Raw genomic sequence first — 18,189 nt, 5'->3', positions numbered from 1 at the left:
AAGCAAAGCAGAATAAAGGCTATCACAACCACCTATCAATCTAAAGATTGTGTTTATATAAGAAGTATCTTCTTGTCCCCTACAAAGTACCAACACCCCCTGGTGCATTCATGTTTCAGTTGGGTTGGGCAAGGTAAACCAGCTCCGTCTCCAAACTGGTAAGTGCTGTTGTGCTCCTTCCCACCTTCTCAAAGTTCATCCTGAACATACATCTCCTGTTTGTCTACATCTGATAAACACCGTATTCTTTGAATTTTATTAGTCTGGGCACAGTATAGTTCACCTCAAGGAGGTGAACATCTCTTCCTTTACTTATCACAGACACATTAAACATATGAAAAAAATCCACATGGATTAAATATTGATTTTATTTTTTAGAGAGCAAGTACAATGATGTTGCATTAAAATAATGCTATGTCATAGTTGTTACAGCTCTGATAGAAAAATAAACATCTCAATATACTACAGTGTCAACTCAATAAATATCAAAATAGAAGTTAGTAGTCAACTGAAATTAATAAAACAGCTATAAAAGTATACTATTTTAAATAATATTCAGTATATTTCCAGACAAACAAAAGTAGTGATTTAAAAGCATCATTTAAAATGTAAAATGAGCAGTAAGAAGTTATAGAATTTAAAACCTCTTCCCTTACTAATATTCTCTATGCATAAAATCTAGACAAAATTATTTATCTCTATATACTTCTTTTTACAAAAGGTAGAATACATTAAATAGAAAGTTAAAACCTGTAGTATTATTATTAGCTGTCACACAGTTCCTAAATAAGACACTTAAAAGTAGCATTATTTCTGAAGCAGCAGTAGGCAGGAGCGAAGATGTTAGCATGGTGAATTCATCAAACTCTAATGCCTCTCCAAAAGACTCTTTCAACAACTCCCTTCAAAATACAACTGAAACAGCTCAAACACAATATAGGTATCAGGATGAAATGTTAGGATTTGGACAGAAGCCACTAATTTAAGAAATGCCAGACAATTCTTTCTTAATAAGTAGGTACCTTTTTTTTTTTTTAAAGTGTGTACAGAAAAGGAAACAAAGAGAACATGCAATCCAGAGCAGCATTTCTAAAGCCTAAGGATCTAGTAATTTTGGGGGGGGAGGGGTTGTTATGTTTTTTTCCCCCAGACAGGGCAACCATTCTGAAACCCCACTGATTTGGCTCACTATAGAGATGCATTCCTACTGCCTAATTTTAACCTTTTCCCCCCCCTCTCCATGCATTTCAATTCTCAGAGATGGCTCTCTGAGAATTGAGATGGCTCTCAATAAGAGCTCAGAGATGTCTGTGCATCAGAGCAGTTTCAAGATATAATTAAAATGTAGTGTTCTTCTTAACTACAGCTTCATTTCTGTTTTCCCCTCTCTTGCAAATGGACAACTGGAACACTGGCACAACTCATCACTCACTGTCAAAGCAGAGTTAGGTGTTACCCAGCACTGACACAGCACAAATGCCTCTATGAGAAGTGCCCTTTACAGCTATAGCTTACACTCTTTAAGGCTGACTGGTGGAGATCCAAGGGCTGGTGGAATGACAATGGGCAGGTGCTCAGAAGCTTTAACGGAGATCCGTAGCATTCAAGTTTACAGGCAGTCCCATGTAAGCATTCTGGATGAATACAGATGTGAAATATTTGCAGTGTTGCAGTTCAGACTGCACATTACGCAGTTCCAGTGTGTGGACAAGTGCCTAGGATGCAAACCTAGGGCACCACCTCTGCCAACCAATCTACTTTGAAGAGGTTTTCTGCCCAGCATTGCACCTACTGAGGTTGCCGTCCCTCTTCAAGTCCCCTGCACAAGCAGTCACGCCCTTGCATCTGTCTGCCCTGGACATCTCCAGACCTTATGTTTAGTTTTAGGACTGAGGGTTGCGTGAAGCTGTTTCATACATTCACTCCCATGGTTTGGAAAACATGTACATTTAGGTATGCACGCTAAGCAGGAAACAAATACTATATATGACCAGACTGGGAAAATAATATTTTTCCATTGCAGTACAAAGAATGCTTTACATAGCAGATTTTCATGACATCATAGAGAGGAAAAAATAAATCCAGTTGAGAATAACGTATAAAATGTAAACTATGCCCATACGAACATCCTTCCTTTTAAAGGTTCACTTTTAACATTCCTTGCAAATGTAAGGGAATTTCAGCTGGGCACAATGAAAATTCCTTGCATACCATGTGCACGTTTTCTGGATGAAACAGCTATTTTCCCACACACTTCTTCAGCAATCTTATTAGTGTACTCATGATGCTTGGAAATAATAATTTCATAGCTTTCCTCATTTTACAGTACTTAAAAACATCTGAAGTAAAATGAATGCTTTTTAATTGCATAAACATGGAATTTCTGAAATGTTAGGCAAATAAGCATTCAAAGGTAAAAAAAGGGAGATTAGCATTTGAAAATTATACATATGTATTTTAACATTAACATTTATGCTGTAAAAAGTCATGCACATGCTCTATTTGTGGGAACAAATCTAAAAACAATTTCCCCCCCAAAATTATGAAATGCAACAGTATCTGCTGGTACATTTTTGGATATAGGCACATAGTAGAATTATTTGACTTATTTTTAATTTTTTTTTGAAGAAGCCTAGTATAAGAAATTTTATTTGAGAAGTTTGGAATGTTCTATTCTGAGGTTAGATATTTTCCCCCCATTTTTATGAGCATCTTTGACACACAGTACATTGAAAACTAATGTGAACTAATTTGTCTTTAATATCTCCCATATTAAGCACTATAGGAAGCAGAGCCCTTCTCCAATCACTGAAGAAATTCTTTGTGAATTACAGGCTGCTTTCTCATTTAAGGTCATGTGCTGAGGGAACACAACTCCCTAAATAGTGAGGCTTTTGTTGAGCTATTCATCTCCAGCAGCAGCTCTTCTGAAAAACATGGTCAAAGGCAGAGGGAAACAAGTACCAAGCAAAGCCAGAGTTTCTCATGGATAGATTCCATCCCTAGAAACAAAGCCTCCTCCCAAGAATCCTGCTCTGTATAAGCTCCCCACGGGCCTTCTAAAAGCCTTGACCTGTCACATTAGCAGCAGCTTATTCTCTTTCACCAGCCTCCTCCACAATACAGCAAAACCATGAGGGAGATGCAAAACAGCTTTTTATTCTTCTTCTTTTTTTTTTTTTTTCTTAAAAAAATTTTTTTTCCTAATGTACATTTTTTAATCTCAGGACAGCAAGCAGCTTAAGTGCAATTGGTCCCGTGAGCCTACTCTATTTGACCAGAGCATTTTAAACATTCAGGCAGGTGTCTGATAAGGAAATACTGGCCGTGCCCCTTCACAGGCAGCACCGCAATGCCAACCAAGTGCTACAGAAGAAAAGCAGTAGCAGTGTGATGTGTCTGGAAGATGGGTGTTACAGCTCAAATCTTTCTTCAATTGAGAACCCAGCTCCGTTGTCCCCTACTCACACAATTTAACTGCCTCTAGCAGTGAAAAGTAATTTCTACAAAAAAAAAAAGTTATCACTTCTGAAAAAGCTTTACTAAATGCTTTAAAGCATTATGGTGGGAAAATACCACTGAGCATTGATTTTTTTTCTTTTTTTTTGGTAAAGTGAAACAGACAACCATAGACTGTTTGCTACGCACAAATAGTCATGAATTGTGATAAGGGTAATAGCAGGGAAACTTTTATCAATCTTTTATCTCTATCCCACTGAAACCAGTTTTTTGGAATCTGTTAATTTACACAGAAAGAAAATGGTCCTAAATTTTTTAAAGGAAAACAAAAGTTTAAGGTATACTTGATAGACTACAGAATTATCTATAACTAAGGTTCTACAATTAAGCTATCACTAAAGTCAGAGTCAGTGTAAGGAAACACCCTTTTCTTTAAATGAGACTTTTACCTTTATGGTAGAAAGCTCAGGGCCTACTTTGGAGACTGCTTTAGAAACATTTAATAGTCCAGTTTACAGGTTTAAAAAAAAAACACCCAATCCCTAAGGTCTAGAGCTTTTATGACTAATGAAGAGGCCAATGTCTTCATATTGTTTTTCTCAATACGCTCAATTACTCAAGAAACTGAACACTCACATAACACTTATCAGTTCTTCTGCATCCTGCCTTCTTTTCACATGCATATTCCTCAGATTCTAGTGGGAATTTACAGAAGAAATATGGAATAGGCAATATATACTAATGTCTAAAAAACTGCACATAAGGAGGTCTTGCTTTGTTTCTGTAACTCTTATCTATGACAAATACAGACCAATATTTCATATTAGCAATAAAAATTGCTAAAATGATACACTGTCTTGTGAGACGAGTTTTCTTTTTGCCAGCAAGATTTTAGAGCATTAGAGGTTGATCAGATTTTTGTGGAGTTTCGGCAGCACAGGGTTAGTAAATCAGACTGACACTTCCAACTAGCATATAACATAATAATCTTCTACCATTACAGTCAATTTCAGGGTTAAAAAAATGCTTCTATGTGACCTTGTAGCTCACATTCTTCTGTCAGATAGGCTTATATTGGTCCCACCATATTTAGAACAGCTTTGCCTATTTCTGAAGGCAGAATCTGATCCCACATTTATGAAGTTAACTAATGTGTTCCCTTGAGAAAAAGACTCATATTTTCCTCACCTTCTGAACTGCAGGTTCTTTTCCACATCACACTGGACACACTTCTCAAGACACAGTCAAAAAAAATGAAGTGGTTACAAGAAAATTTACAAAACCCAATCCCATCAACTAATTTACATAAAGAAAAAGAGCAAGTGTAAAATCAGACATTCCTGACATCATACAAAAAGATCAAAGCCTTTATTTGGCAAAACACTGACATGTAGCTAGCAAACCAAACACAGCTCTGGTGTAATTTATCTACTTGCAACGGGGTTCATGCTGCTGACTCTAAAGGTGAAGTCAGCCAATAGTGATCATCATGTAGACTATGCTGTTGGACAGAGAAACTCTCATTTTCTGTAGCCACTCAGTTTCCAAATACCTTAAATTTTGTATAAAAGGGTTTTTTATGTTTAAACAAATAAAAAAGCTAAAAATTACTCTTTATTAGATATAAATTATCTTTAAGTGACATCATCCATATGAAAAACTTTGTATTTAATTTACCTGCGTGTGCATGGTGTGTGTATACACACACAACTATAGACCCACACCAGTTAACTAAATACTCATTTAATCCATTCATTTTTATGAGGAAAAGCTAAGAGGCTAAAGCAGATAAATCGGTGGAATATATCATCTGAGAGACCTATAAAAGTACCATTTGCTCTATTTAAGAGCATTTTAATAGTTTAATCTATTGCTATAATATACAGCAATATTAATATTTCAGTCACAGCTTTTGTCCATTCCCACAGAGCACATCAGTACTAGCTACATGTAGAGTGAGATCAGTGCTTTGTCAGACTGGTTCATATCTACATTCTACGCCATAACTAAATAAATTAGAATATGCTAAAGTGCTACATCAACACTAATGTTTCTGAACAGTAGTAACGCACATTTCTCTTTCAAAAAACCCTAAAAAAATACAGCAGCTATAGTTTCAAACAAAATCACATAATGTGAATCCGTTTACAGGACACTTAGTTACAGTATTCAACAAAATGCACAAAACAAAACCGTGTGGCGACAGTCAAGATTCCCACAGAGTACAAAAGGTAACGTTTTAAAAGTTGATCCTGATGGAAATGGAATTTGCAGAAAACACACAGTCTTCAGAATTCACACTTGAAAGTTTCGTTTAATCGCAACTTGCTGATGTCGATATTTATTTCCTCTGGTTTATCACGTCTGTATGTTACTGTTCTTGTGCAAACTGTAGGCAAAAACATCTTATCCTTGAAGGAGAAGATATAATTTTAGTCAACAATTAGTTAACTTTTATATGCAAGAAAAAGATTACTGAACACAATAGCTCTGAAATAAATTACCTTCTTTGTTGCAGATACTCTGTAATCAGATGAAGACTTAACTTTATTGCTACTCCCCTGCAGAATGATCTGCCTGATGATAAGGACAACAAGCAACCCGATCAGAAAGGTAACTATAAAGATTATGGAAAAGACTCTAAAGTAGCTTCGTCCAGAGAAACATTCTGCAACAAAAGGAAAACACAAGGGTAAAGTCTAATGTATGGAGCAGGCACATCCCTCTAACACAGGTACATCTACCACTGCATAGTAATGTTGCATAAATGTAACACGAGCCTGATAAAAAATGAGGGAAAATCACTTAGGGGAAATTAAGAGGAAAAGTTGCCATATGTAGGCTTTTAAAGTGGGGCATATCAAGAAAAACAATTCAGATTAAGATCTACTGTAAAAAAAATGATGAAACTATTGTTCTTTTAATCTACAGAATTAAGACTCAAGCTTCACTGTATTGCCCACCATGAATTCTCTGCAGACTAGTGAAATAGAGAGGATGAAATGTTATAGATGTTTGAGGTGAAGCGAATTTAATCTTCACAAGATGACAGTGAAGATCCCTGGTGAAATATGAAAGTCATTATGGAATCCTTGTCCAGTATTTTCCTCACTTGTAGACTTTTCTCACTTGGTAAGCTTTCCTTAATTAATACTAAAGTTATGAGAAAAATATTCAAGTTTTCTCATTTATGAACTACAGGATATAAAGGTGCACATAAATGTGAAGTGACATTTACCTGCATTTTTGTTGCTGTGTGGAGTGATTAGGCTTTACGAGATTTTATTTACAAAAAAAAGAGTAATTATTCTTCCACAGCCCTCATAACTGCAGTTTTTTACACTTGAAAGGATTATTCAAACATTACTGAACTTGAGGTAAGCATTCTACTTCTTTTTCCCTTGTTTCTAGTGATGTCAAATAATATAAGCATATCCAAAGTAATAAAACATACAGGTGCCATAACAGATTTTTATAAATATTTCTTTAAGCATTGCTCAGGCAGGATTCATCTTTATTAGATGTGACTTCTCAAGGAGCTGGGAAATCTGACTTAGCAATGCTTGAAATCATATTTCCTGTTATTATTTATCTTTTACTTTCCCCGAAGCTACGAGTGAGTTTTCTCTTTTTCCTGCCTTCGTTGTTATTGTAATAATATGACACACTTGAAAGGCATTCTAACAGTGGTGAATTCAATTAGTAATCCCAACAGATTTTAATCTCTTATTAAAATTACCTAGAAAATGTCACATACCTGAAGTATGGTCAACATAATGCAGTAGGTAAGCGCATGAGGCTGTGCACTGGTCAAGTATTGCTTGAGATGTATTGTTAGAATGATGGCACTGAACACAGTTCCTGTAAAATAAAAATATAATTAAAAACCTATGCCTTTCTCTGCACTCCTTTTAAAGAGATTGTATCAACAAGCTGACATAACGCTTGCACATAATGCTTTCCTCTCATTAGTAAAAACATTGTGACATTTTTTTTTTTTTCTGAAATGTGATACCTCTCTCAGTGTTTTATCTCTCTGATGCTTCTCAGAACCAACTAGTCAGAAACTGTAAAGTAAAATATGTCTTTGGCTTTGAGCCACCTTCATCTGATCCCTGCTCTGCTCTTTGTGATGCAAGTTTGTCACAGGGTGTAGCTAAGGGTCCAGCGCCCTTTCTTCAGCTTTCAGCTTCCAGTTCAGTCCTAGTCTTTCCTTTTATATCACTCTCATTGGGATGCACGCTGGAATTGAAGAGTAGAGACAGGTGTAGAAAACACAGCTTTGTCAATAATTTTTGGATGCTATGTTAAGAGAAAGTCAAGTAAGCTTGCAATGCCGGGCAGTTCAGAGAGACAGCAGCACAGTGGGAGGAAGTGCTTTCAGTCTTGCCATCTCCACTGTATAGCCTTGCAGAAAAGGGATATCACATGAGACCCTGAAAAAGCCCTGGCTGAATTTTTAACAAAGGTGTGCCATCTTCTAAATTTATTAAAGTCATACATTTCACAGTGATTCTGAACAAGTGTAAGCCAGAAAGGCTAACTGCATTTTATTTAGAGAAATCGTAGCATTCACTCTTTTGGACATGATCAAGCTTGGCTCTCGAGCATTTCCTTCAAAGAGCTATAATTCAAATTAATACAAATAAACAATGATTCTGTTTTGAGCACAATGCCCTTTACAGTGAAAGGCTGATCTTTCATCTTCTGCACCACAGTGAGATGCAAAACATTATATGTGCTGACAAGAGGGTGTAGTAGAGCTGTGCCCAAGGGCTTCATTCACACTCTATGCCAGGACCATGCAGTGTGCCACTGAGAGCTTAATCTAGCTTCTCTCCTGGGACTGCTCATTTCAACCTCCACACTGTTCCCTCCTTTACACGGGTAAGGAAAAATGATATGGCAGAGACTAAGTGTTTTAAAACTGAGTAACAAAGAATGTTGTCCTCTGGGTAAGACCAGCTCTGCTCTGCTGACCAATGGCAGTGACAATACACAGGTACTGCTCTTGTTCCATACCTCCTTCAACTGAGAAGCACAAGGAGTGTGCAAAAACATATTTGGAGAATATTACTGGACTTTCTGGAATTCAAAAGTAGTATCTAGTGTCCCTTTTTAAAACTCCAAGTTCATAAGTTTTATTTCCTACTCAGAAGATTTCGTATGAACATCGATATTTTGATAAAACTATGAAAAAACAATATTCATAGGATACACCTCCCTTGGCTTCTGAAAGCTGAAAGTTAGACACAGACTGGTGAACATAGATGTGGACATGCAATTCCCTTAACTCCCAGTATGAATCCCTCAGCTACAGAGAGAAAAGTATATATTGTTTCAATTTCCTACAGCCCAAATATCAAAGAAATGTCGCATCTAGCCAAGCAGAAATATTTCTCCATGTTTCAACACTAGAGAGGTAAAAAGTCAAGTCTAGCACAAGAAACATACCAGTTTTCTTCACAGGCTTTGTTACAAGTAGGGCAATATTCACACAAACGGCCAAAGCTTCTTGGATCTGTGCACTCACACTTTCCACATATGCATCTTCCTCTTCCACTGCAAATCTGGCCCTTTGAATTCAGGCAGTTCTTTGATGATTGTGAGGAGCACTCGCAACGATCACCTTCCCAGCCAGCAAAGCATTTGCATTTACCACCTTCACATTCACCATTACCTACAACATCAGAGAGTCTTGAGTCATATGCTTTTACGAAAACATAGGAAATCAATTTTTAGATGCACACATTTGTTTCACTGGTGCTTTACATTAAACAGAGCTAATTTAGACCTTGACTTTCTAGTTAGTTTTTAAGTTAACAACTCGGGCTGAAATTACCAGCATGATATATATTTATAGCTGCTAGTTGTTAAGTTAAGCAAAAGTTACTACCAAGATGTCATCCTAAAACCTTTTACTAAAATTTTTCCCTCTTGCCTTGGATGAAAGGAGTCGGTATTAGAAATTACACAATGACGAGGAAAATAGTCTTCAGGCAAACTAAACAAACTTCTCTTTAGCAAGAAAACATTCAATTCAAATAAACAGCACGACTCAGCGGAGGAATGAGTATCAAGTTCACGCACACATGCCAAGTTGTTCCTCTTTTCTTTTTTTCTTCCTTTTCCTTTTCCTTTTCCCTTTCCCTTTCCCTCCCCTTGCTTTTTTTTTTTTTTCTTTTCCTTTTTTAAAATTCTTTTTTTCCTTTCTAAAGGATAGATGACTGAGCTGGACAGGTGGGTATGCTGTGCTTATGAACCGTATGTTGTTTAATAAGAATTTAAAATGCACAGCCTCAAGAAAACAAAGGCTGGGAAGAACCTCTGTTGGCCTTTACGACTTTCTAGATAAAGAAGTAGGAGTTGTAGAGAAATATCCATATGTTTTCTATGTTGTAGCACACTTAGGCTGCACCACAACTGATGTGCTAATAATATTTAGCCATGTTTTTAGAGCCTGTGAAAGCACCTTTAGAAAAATACAGAAATAGAAAACACATAAAGCACAGGCAGATACCCTGGAGGTATTTAAGAAGAGACTGGATGTGGCACTTAGTGCCATAGTCTGGTAACTGTGATGGTAGTGGATCAAAGGTTGGACTTGATGATCTCAGAGGTCCTTTCCAACCCATCTGATTGTATGATTCTATATAGCAAACCTAATGATGTCTCCTCATCTATGTGATGGCATAGATGGCAATTTCACACAAACTGCAATGGCTCTTTTTATCCAGGGATTCACAGAGCTGCAGGGAGACAGCTCCATCCAACAGACAGGATCCTCTAAATGGAAATGAGGCCAAGGTATAGGCTGGTCTCTTTTTCGCCTAGGCTGGGCAAAATGGAGGGAGAAAGGGGCTCATAGAAGATAGCAGAGCAAGGCTCTGCACTCTGAAACATCTCACTGCTCAGCCATGGCCCTGGGCAGCAGGTTCCCCTTGTGGTACCCTAGAACAGGACTCCATCACAATGACAGTCTCCAACATCTCTTAGACAAGAAGTCCCTGCCTCCTCTGCCAACCAGGGTACCACATCTCAGGCTACAGAAGCTTAGAAGTTAGACAGGTCTGCTTATGGTTAAGAAATAGTAAATTTGCAAAGTGGGTTGGGACCACTGTTAGCATTTATATCAGTATTTGAAAGCAAGTGTCACTGTATCTCTCCCAGGACTGATTTAGGGTGTCAGAAAATCAAAATCTCATCTGGAAGCTATGATCCCTTCCTACTCTCTTAGTATCTCATATTCCCATTAGACTGAAATGTATCAACTTGCTTTCTGGAATAATGTTACTGTTTTGTTTGAGATATCAGTATCATTACTTATGAAAAAGTTTCTGATTTAAGTATCAAATCAGCTGAACTTAGAAAAAAATCAGTGTATCCCCTAAAAAGCAGGGCTGAAATTTAGGAGACAGTGCATATCTCCGTGGTGAAGAATGTCCAGGAGTGTGAATTCCAGCCAGGATGTTGAGGACATTTCCTACACTAATTCTGCACAAACAATTCTCATACTTGACAGCCTTACATCATTGTTGTCAGATACACTATGTACATTAGCATCAGAAAACAAAATAAAACAAAACAAAACAAGAAAATACAGCCATAAACTCTGCAGCTTACCAGAACATAAGTTTCCCTGGTGATATGGGCAGGAAAAGTCATCCATTTCGCAGTACTTGCCATACACCTTGCCTAGCTTGTTTTTGTAGCAGAAACATTTTCCATCTATGCAGTTTCCCTGACCGCTGCAGATAGGTTGGTCCTGATATTGCCTGCACCTCTCTGAAGGAAGTGTGTCTTCTCTGTGAGAGCTACAGTTACTGTCACTGCAGTGGGACTGTTTGCTGTCAGAAGTTTCATCAGCCCATACTCTGTTGTGGTCTGTGCTGTCTCCATACTGGCAGGCACAGCTTTGCTGCACATTAACAATGGCGGTTTCATTGAAACCAATAGGCTTAAGTATGGCATATTTTCTCCCTCCAGCTGTGTGACATCCTTTCATTGCAACTGATACATTGAAAAGTACCTAATAAGAAATAAAGATTTTATATTTTTATTATTTCCTTGTTTAAATTTCCTTTAAAGTTTTAACATATAAATAAAGCAGAATCTTAGATTGTATATGAATATGCATTAGCTAACAATAGCAAAATACACACTGGTCATTTGTCAAAAATGGTATTTTAGTAATGAGAGGCATCACAAATACAGTCAAAATCCTAACAATAGAAGATTGACAGCAGTTTACTTTTCAAATTAAGATAGCATAGTTGCAAAAGACAAGTTTAATTAAAGTTCAATGGAAATAGAATCACTATCATCATCATCCTGCCATTACTTAATGTGTAAATTCCTTTGTATCACAGAAATACTCTGATGAGAATTGGAACTAGATTGAGCAAGACAATAAACAAACAGAAGGAGAGATACCCTTCATGAAAAAAAATCTATGATGAAAGTTCCTCTGCAGAAATGGTAATGCACAGAGAAACCACACAGGTTTATTTGGATGGCCCTATCTACTCCTCCTAAAACACAGAAAATGGCTCACACCCTAGCAGCAAATTATTTCTTGCAATTCCTACAATGGAGATGGAGAAAGAGAGTCTTCCTTCTCTTGCTGTGACCCTGGGCAGACCAAGTTCTGCTTCAGTGGACCCAGTGCCTAGCTCCTGGCCATGCCATGGCTATCATCACCATGCTCCAGCTCCTCATCCCAGCAGTGCACACTGCAGCAGCTGCTCCCATGGCTTTCCAGAGTCCTGGCACAGGACCCTGGATCATTTTGGTGGTTAGATAATTGCCACAGAGTTTGCATCAAACACTACCAAAACTCTGTGACAGCTCTGACATATGTGATACTTTCACTGGATACCAATCTTCTATTTCATAGGTGTTGTTTGTTTTTTGACCAGTAGGCCTCTGACATGCTTTTCTCTCTAAGGTTTTACATTTGTTCAGCCTGCTGATGCTAAACAACTCTTTCTTGCCTCCTCACAGAGAAAATATAACCAAGAAGAAGAGGTAAGAAAGAAACCCAAGAGAAGCAAATATCTCTACTCTTTACCACCCAAAATTTCCAAATAAAAAAACCAGAAACCCCGAGAAACTGATTACATATAAGGTTGAAATTACCCGCAAAGACTAAGGCCATTCATCTCTCATCACTGTCTCTCCCTCCCGCTGCGCCCCCACACGAGAACAGCCGAGCCCTTGGGGACAATGGTGGCTTTGTGGCGAGCGGGGCTGCGGCTGCCTACACGGACAACAGGAGAAGAATGCTGTGCAGAAGCATGCACTTAATGTCATATCGAGGGGGCACACAGGCTTTATCTCACCCTTTGCTTTTCTTCTTGTTTATCAAATGCATCTTTACACACATAACCCCTCACTTGCCTATGCTCTCCATGCATGGGATTTCTTCCCTTGGGTTACAGGACAAAAGTGTGCCTATGGAGAAATTAATTCTTACAGCAGGTGTGTAGCACACAGGGAGGACAGGATGCAGCTAGGGAATGTTTTTTATTCAACACAGAGCCCTGCTAGAAAACATCATCTTCATGTTCAACACAGTACTGGAGGAATGGGAGAGAGATGGAAGGGCAAATCCTGTCTTGTGTATTAGTAGTGAGATATGACAGGTCTGAATAGAGCACTAGAAAGATTATACCAGTTGAGACTAAATAATTACAACACCAACAACACTGACACTCACTAATAGCCAAGTTAGTTTTGCACCCCAAAGAAGTCACATGATTCTTCCAGAATAAAATACACTTTGTGTTTTGGTAAAAAAGGGAAGGAAAAAGGATTAGACAATGAAAGGAATGTGAGAATTAAGGAAAAGAATTTTGCCTGTAAACAAATACTGAAAGAAGGATTTATGCTTAAAATAAATTAATCTCTTAAGGGTGGTTCATTTTCAACAGCAGTAGAGTGCACCACATGCAATCTTTTACAATCAACCGGCTTGGCTTTTTATTAAAAAGAAACAGATATAAATATTTTTCTTTTCATTAAACAGAACAAATTCCAGTCCTATTTCTTATGACATGGACAGGGAACAACACTGGACAAGAGATGAGTTAAGAAGAAAAACAGAGCAAATCTCCCATAAACTGTAGACGCTAATCAGCAGCATGCAGACAAAGTTCAAAAGAGCATAAAATACATTGAAATATATATTACAATTCACACATTTCATCTACTGAATTGTTTTTCTATTTCTACACATGAATGTAAGTAAAATCACACCAGCTGAGACATATGTACACGTCAAGCAGGAAAGAACTCCTTGACCCTGCCCTCCAGAAAACACAGACCTTTTCCTGGCAAGCTAAAGGAATTACTCCAGTAGTCCAAGCAATTAAATAAATATATCAAGGCACAGAGAATTTTTTTCTGGGAAGAAAACCATATTCTTTACTTTAGCCAGATATCTTCCCCTGCCTTTTCATGGTGCATGATGCTCCGTTTCATTCAGTAGGGGGCACCAACCCAAATGGGAATAAAAATTTTATTAATTTTATTTATAAAATAAACTATCTATCTACAACCCTGATGGTGCATGAAGACTACTAAAGGAAGAAGAGAGAAAGGTGGCGTCTAGTACAGACCCAAGGAACACAAATTCTAGTGATTCTTTTTCACCGGGTGATTATCTTTCCACCTCTTTACGTACAGATTTCACCACAATGAACATGGTTGGTTGTTCCCAGTGGAGGACAAAGAAGGGGAGTTTTAATGGACGTTAGCTTTCAGGAAAAGCTTTGAGCCTTAGTTCCATGGGATTAGTGAGAATTAAAATAAGATTCAGGACAAATGAACTCAGAGAATAATAGAGAGTCTGTGATCATTAATCACATAAATCCATTTTCAGTTTAAGTAAATCCCTAGAAGATTTCACACCATTGAAACCCAACCAAACAGAAAAATAAGTATTCCAGTTCCTTGAAGAATGAAAACTATCAACATACTTCTTTATTATATCCCACATTTTTACATCCTTCCATGCCTGTTTTTTTACTTCCATCAGGACAGATTGCAGTGATATTGAAATTAAGACCTTGGATCTGGTTATCCACTTGAAGTTTCACTTCAGAGATTAGTTTCTGTAACCAGAAAAAAAGTTTTAGTCACATTGCATCTCAAAATATAATGTACATTAGTGACTAACACCAAGTATGGCTACTGTGTCTGACTAAAAGTGAAGAAAGCTTGTCTGTGTGAATAAAGGAATGAATTAAAGCATTGTTTCCTGTCTAAAGACCCGATTACATTCCAAATATACACAACCAGTGAACTGGCAATTCTGACAAAGAGGATTAGGTTTTGCAGATAAAAATGTTTTCAGCTTTTCTAAAATGGTTTCGGGACTGTATTTTTCTCAATTTGAAAATGCATTCTAAGAACTGTGTCCAACAAAAATGGCCTGTTGTTTGAGTCTACACTGCCTTTTAGCCACACATCTAAAATACAACAGTAAACATACATACAACTTTTGTTATCCAACAGAAAAGGTTCCTAATTGACTTGACACTTTATAAACTTCTGATATTTTGCATCTGCCTTGGAAAAGTTTTCTCTGAACAAACCTTACAGTGATCTAAAGGGTACTGGGATTATTCTTACTGATTTATTTGGGTCATCTAAGACCATATAAGACAACAACTGGGTGATTCCCATTAGGCATTTTGCAATAAAAAAATAATGAAAAAGCCACCTACTTTTTGTCTTGCATTTACTACATGCTCTAAAATCCTGCTTCCTTCCAAGAACGAGTTGCTTCTTGACCTTTTAAAAATTTATTACAGCTCTTACAAACTTATGAGCTGAAAATTGCACAAGGAGATTTTTTAAATTTGTGGCATATTACTATTAAAAAATTAGTTTATGCGATATTTTTACTGCTATAAATGGAAATGTAATTACATGAATCTGAATGTGTTTATCTTAGTAACTTTTTGAAAATTAGTGACTCATCTTTGGCTTTATAGGCAGGGATTTTCAGCAAGGGTTTTCCATAACTAAGCCTGAGGTTTCCCTGCCTAAAAAAGGAGTACAGGAGGCCCATTGCCATTGACTATCAACACAAAATTTATTTTCTTATCTAAGTACTTTTTCTTTCAAAAAAGCAATACATTCAAGTCTTGTTCACTATGTGTTTGTATATTACAAGCCCCTGATATGATAACATTCTCAAACTGTCAAATACAGTGAAGTTCAGGATGGGAAGGAAGATACTATCTAAAAAATGAAAGTAAGGCAAGAGCAAACAAGGAGTGACTGAACCAGGAAAGTCCCACCAAAGTCCTATTGAACTAAATCATTGTTTTGTAAATTTTTATTTCCTCTCCTTGAATGTTTGCCCTGCACCGGGTAAGAACCATGTTACAATTTAGGATGGACAGTGTAAAAATGCCATACAAAAGGACTACAATCTTCAAATTTTTTTTGCCATCAACTTCCTGCAAACCTCCATATTCAATGAGATTTCTCAACTTTATAAGAGGAACCACAATATCAGTGAGAACTTCTCTGTAATTTGACTACACCTAATCTCCTCTGCTTTTGAATGTCTTTGCCTTCTGCTTTCCAGCATGACAGGGAGAAAAATGTGTGCAAAAGCACTCTATTGACTGGGAATAGACATGGGGGTTGGCTCTTCATTATAACCAATTTGCTGAAAGGAAACTGCCTGATTTTGATGGTTAACCAAGTAAAATGGGCAATTTCAGCCTTCCAAATTCAACTAATTAAAAAAAAAAGTGACACGTGGATACACTGGATATAGATTTGCAGCTGAGTTTTCAATTTTTTAAACCTGTATGTTTGTGTACCTACAAAACTTAACAATATTCAACCATCTAACCCCTTCTGTTCATTTTGATACTGCTCTGTGGGTTCCCTGTGCTCTAGTACATCAAATGTATAGTACTTGGTGCATTTTCAAAGCTGTTTATGCCCCCTCTTTCCTTCACTATCAAGATGCCTATTTTCACTTTCAAACTGCCATTCTTTTTCAGTCATTTGTGGAAAATGATTTTATGCTTTTTCCTATACTATTACTTTCTCTTTCCCAAACAGTTACATTCAATAGAGTACTCCAGGCAAGTTCACAAAGCCATTTCCATTGTTCTCTCCCAAATCCCTATCAAAACTCTTCTTCAATGCCGTGCCTCAAAATGCCAAGTCATTACACTGCTTTGTGCAGTGTAAATATTGCTTTTCACAATATCCACTGTTGCCAAACTACCTTCTTGTAAATTCCCATCTGCTGTCTGCTTTTTAAAAATTATTCTGCAAAACCCTCCAGATACTGCACTCTGGTTTTGCTCTCAATTTATATGGTGCCTAGACAGTGGTGTCTGGTCTGTAACTGAAGATCTGGGGTGCCAAAATTCAAGTAAATCAGATATTTCTTTTGAAGTTATATAGCAACAGGTGCACAGAATCAAACAGAATATTCAGAAGCATCCTTAGAAATAAAAAAGCACTAGCTCTTGGCTTTGAGACCCTGTCAGCTGGGGAATTTGAAAGCTATTCTGAGATAATGTCACCTATCAACTTGGACACTAAGACAAGTAGGGAATGTATTCTTGTGGACTTTGGATGGAAGCCAAGAGCCTGACAATTGAAGATTTAGGCTATGAGAGGTGAAAAATGTCTGTACAAATATGGCATACACCATTGTCACTCTTGTCATACCTGATAAGCTTCTACCACCAAATCATTGAGATTTGCTGCTTGTGATTCTATTTGTCTTGCAACAGTACCAGGCAACAGAGGTAACAGATCCTATGAAAAATAAAATAATTTATGCAGTTTTAATTTTTAGTAGAAGTATTGTGCTTTCAAAATTGGAAAAAGAAATCAGGTTTCTAACCTACTTTATACCAATGAAACTGGCTTCCTTGAACTGCAAAAATAACATTGATGTTATTGTCAATCAATTTTTCAGAGAGCTGCCCAAGGGATGGATGCTCCTGCAACATACAAGAGAAAAGAGAATACTGCATATTAGTAGGGGAAAACCTTATATTTCACATATGACACATTACAGGGTTCCAGAACCACCCCAATCTTAACTCCTAAATGTACAGAGAAATGCTAGACCTACATTCAAAAGAAGGTGGTCCTAACCAAAAAAATAAAAAATCATCAGAGAAACAACTATGTAGGTCTGCTGCAGAGTGGGAGGACTAACTTATACAGTATTATTTTGTTAGTTTGAGTCTGATGCTTAAGAAACATGGATTTGATGTTGTTCATGGTCCATCTAGAAGATTAACAAGATTCCTGGGAATGACAGATGAGTTCTTGAGTAAAAGTCAGGGAGAAAATACAACATGAAGGACTGAGATGAGGTGTGCTTCTGGGAACAGCAAGGACAGTAATTAAAAAAAAGTTTGTTTCTCAGAACTGTATTTTGGCACCAGAGGTCATACACATCAACTAAATGCAGCCAGTGGATCAGGTTCTAGCACTCTCTAGCGTGCCAGGCTCACTGGAGAGAGAGCATGGACCAGTTAGGAAAACAAATTCCCACTACACAGCAGTCGTGAGTGAACTGCAGCATCAGTGGCTTCACTGTCATTTTCAGTAGCCTACAACACAGTCCTAAGCCCTCCTTCCTTCTCCATGACCACAAAGCTCAGTGGGGCCTCCGTTGTGCTGCACAACCCTACAGGCCACATGCAACATGCTGAGAGATCATGGATACCTATT

General features: G+C 37.4%; 1 protein-coding gene across 5 annotated transcripts in view; it reads right to left on the bottom strand.

Moving 5' to 3' along the window:
• Window positions 1-2,434: 2,434 nt before the first annotated feature.
• ITGB8 (integrin subunit beta 8) overlaps window positions 2,435-18,189 on the bottom strand; it is a 45,893-nt gene continuing 30,138 nt past the window's right edge. For all 5 annotated transcript variants that reach the window (XM_027877947.1, XM_027877943.1, XM_027877946.1 and 2 more), the window contains exons 7-14: window positions 17,352-17,447; window positions 17,170-17,259; window positions 14,439-14,573; window positions 11,083-11,488; window positions 8,914-9,139; window positions 7,217-7,320; window positions 5,964-6,127; window positions 2,435-5,870 (exon numbers count right to left, since the gene is read on the bottom strand). In XM_027877947.1, the coding sequence (XP_027733748.1) occupies window positions 5,748-5,870; window positions 5,964-6,127; window positions 7,217-7,320; window positions 8,914-9,139; window positions 11,083-11,488; window positions 14,439-14,573; window positions 17,170-17,259; window positions 17,352-17,447 (1,344 nt within the window). In that variant the 3' untranslated portion in view covers window positions 2,435-5,747. The remainder of the gene's footprint in view (window positions 5,871-5,963; window positions 6,128-7,216; window positions 7,321-8,913; window positions 9,140-11,082; window positions 11,489-14,438; window positions 14,574-17,169; window positions 17,260-17,351; window positions 17,448-18,189) is intronic.

This window comes from Empidonax traillii, unplaced genomic scaffold (genome assembly GCF_003031625.1).
Source record: "Empidonax traillii isolate 1590-97213 ecotype Southwest subspecies unplaced genomic scaffold, ASM303162v1 scaffold35:size4298261, whole genome shotgun sequence".
NCBI lineage: Eukaryota > Metazoa > Chordata > Aves > Passeriformes > Tyrannidae > Empidonax > Empidonax traillii.
This window is presented reverse-complemented; position numbering and strand designations above follow the sequence as displayed.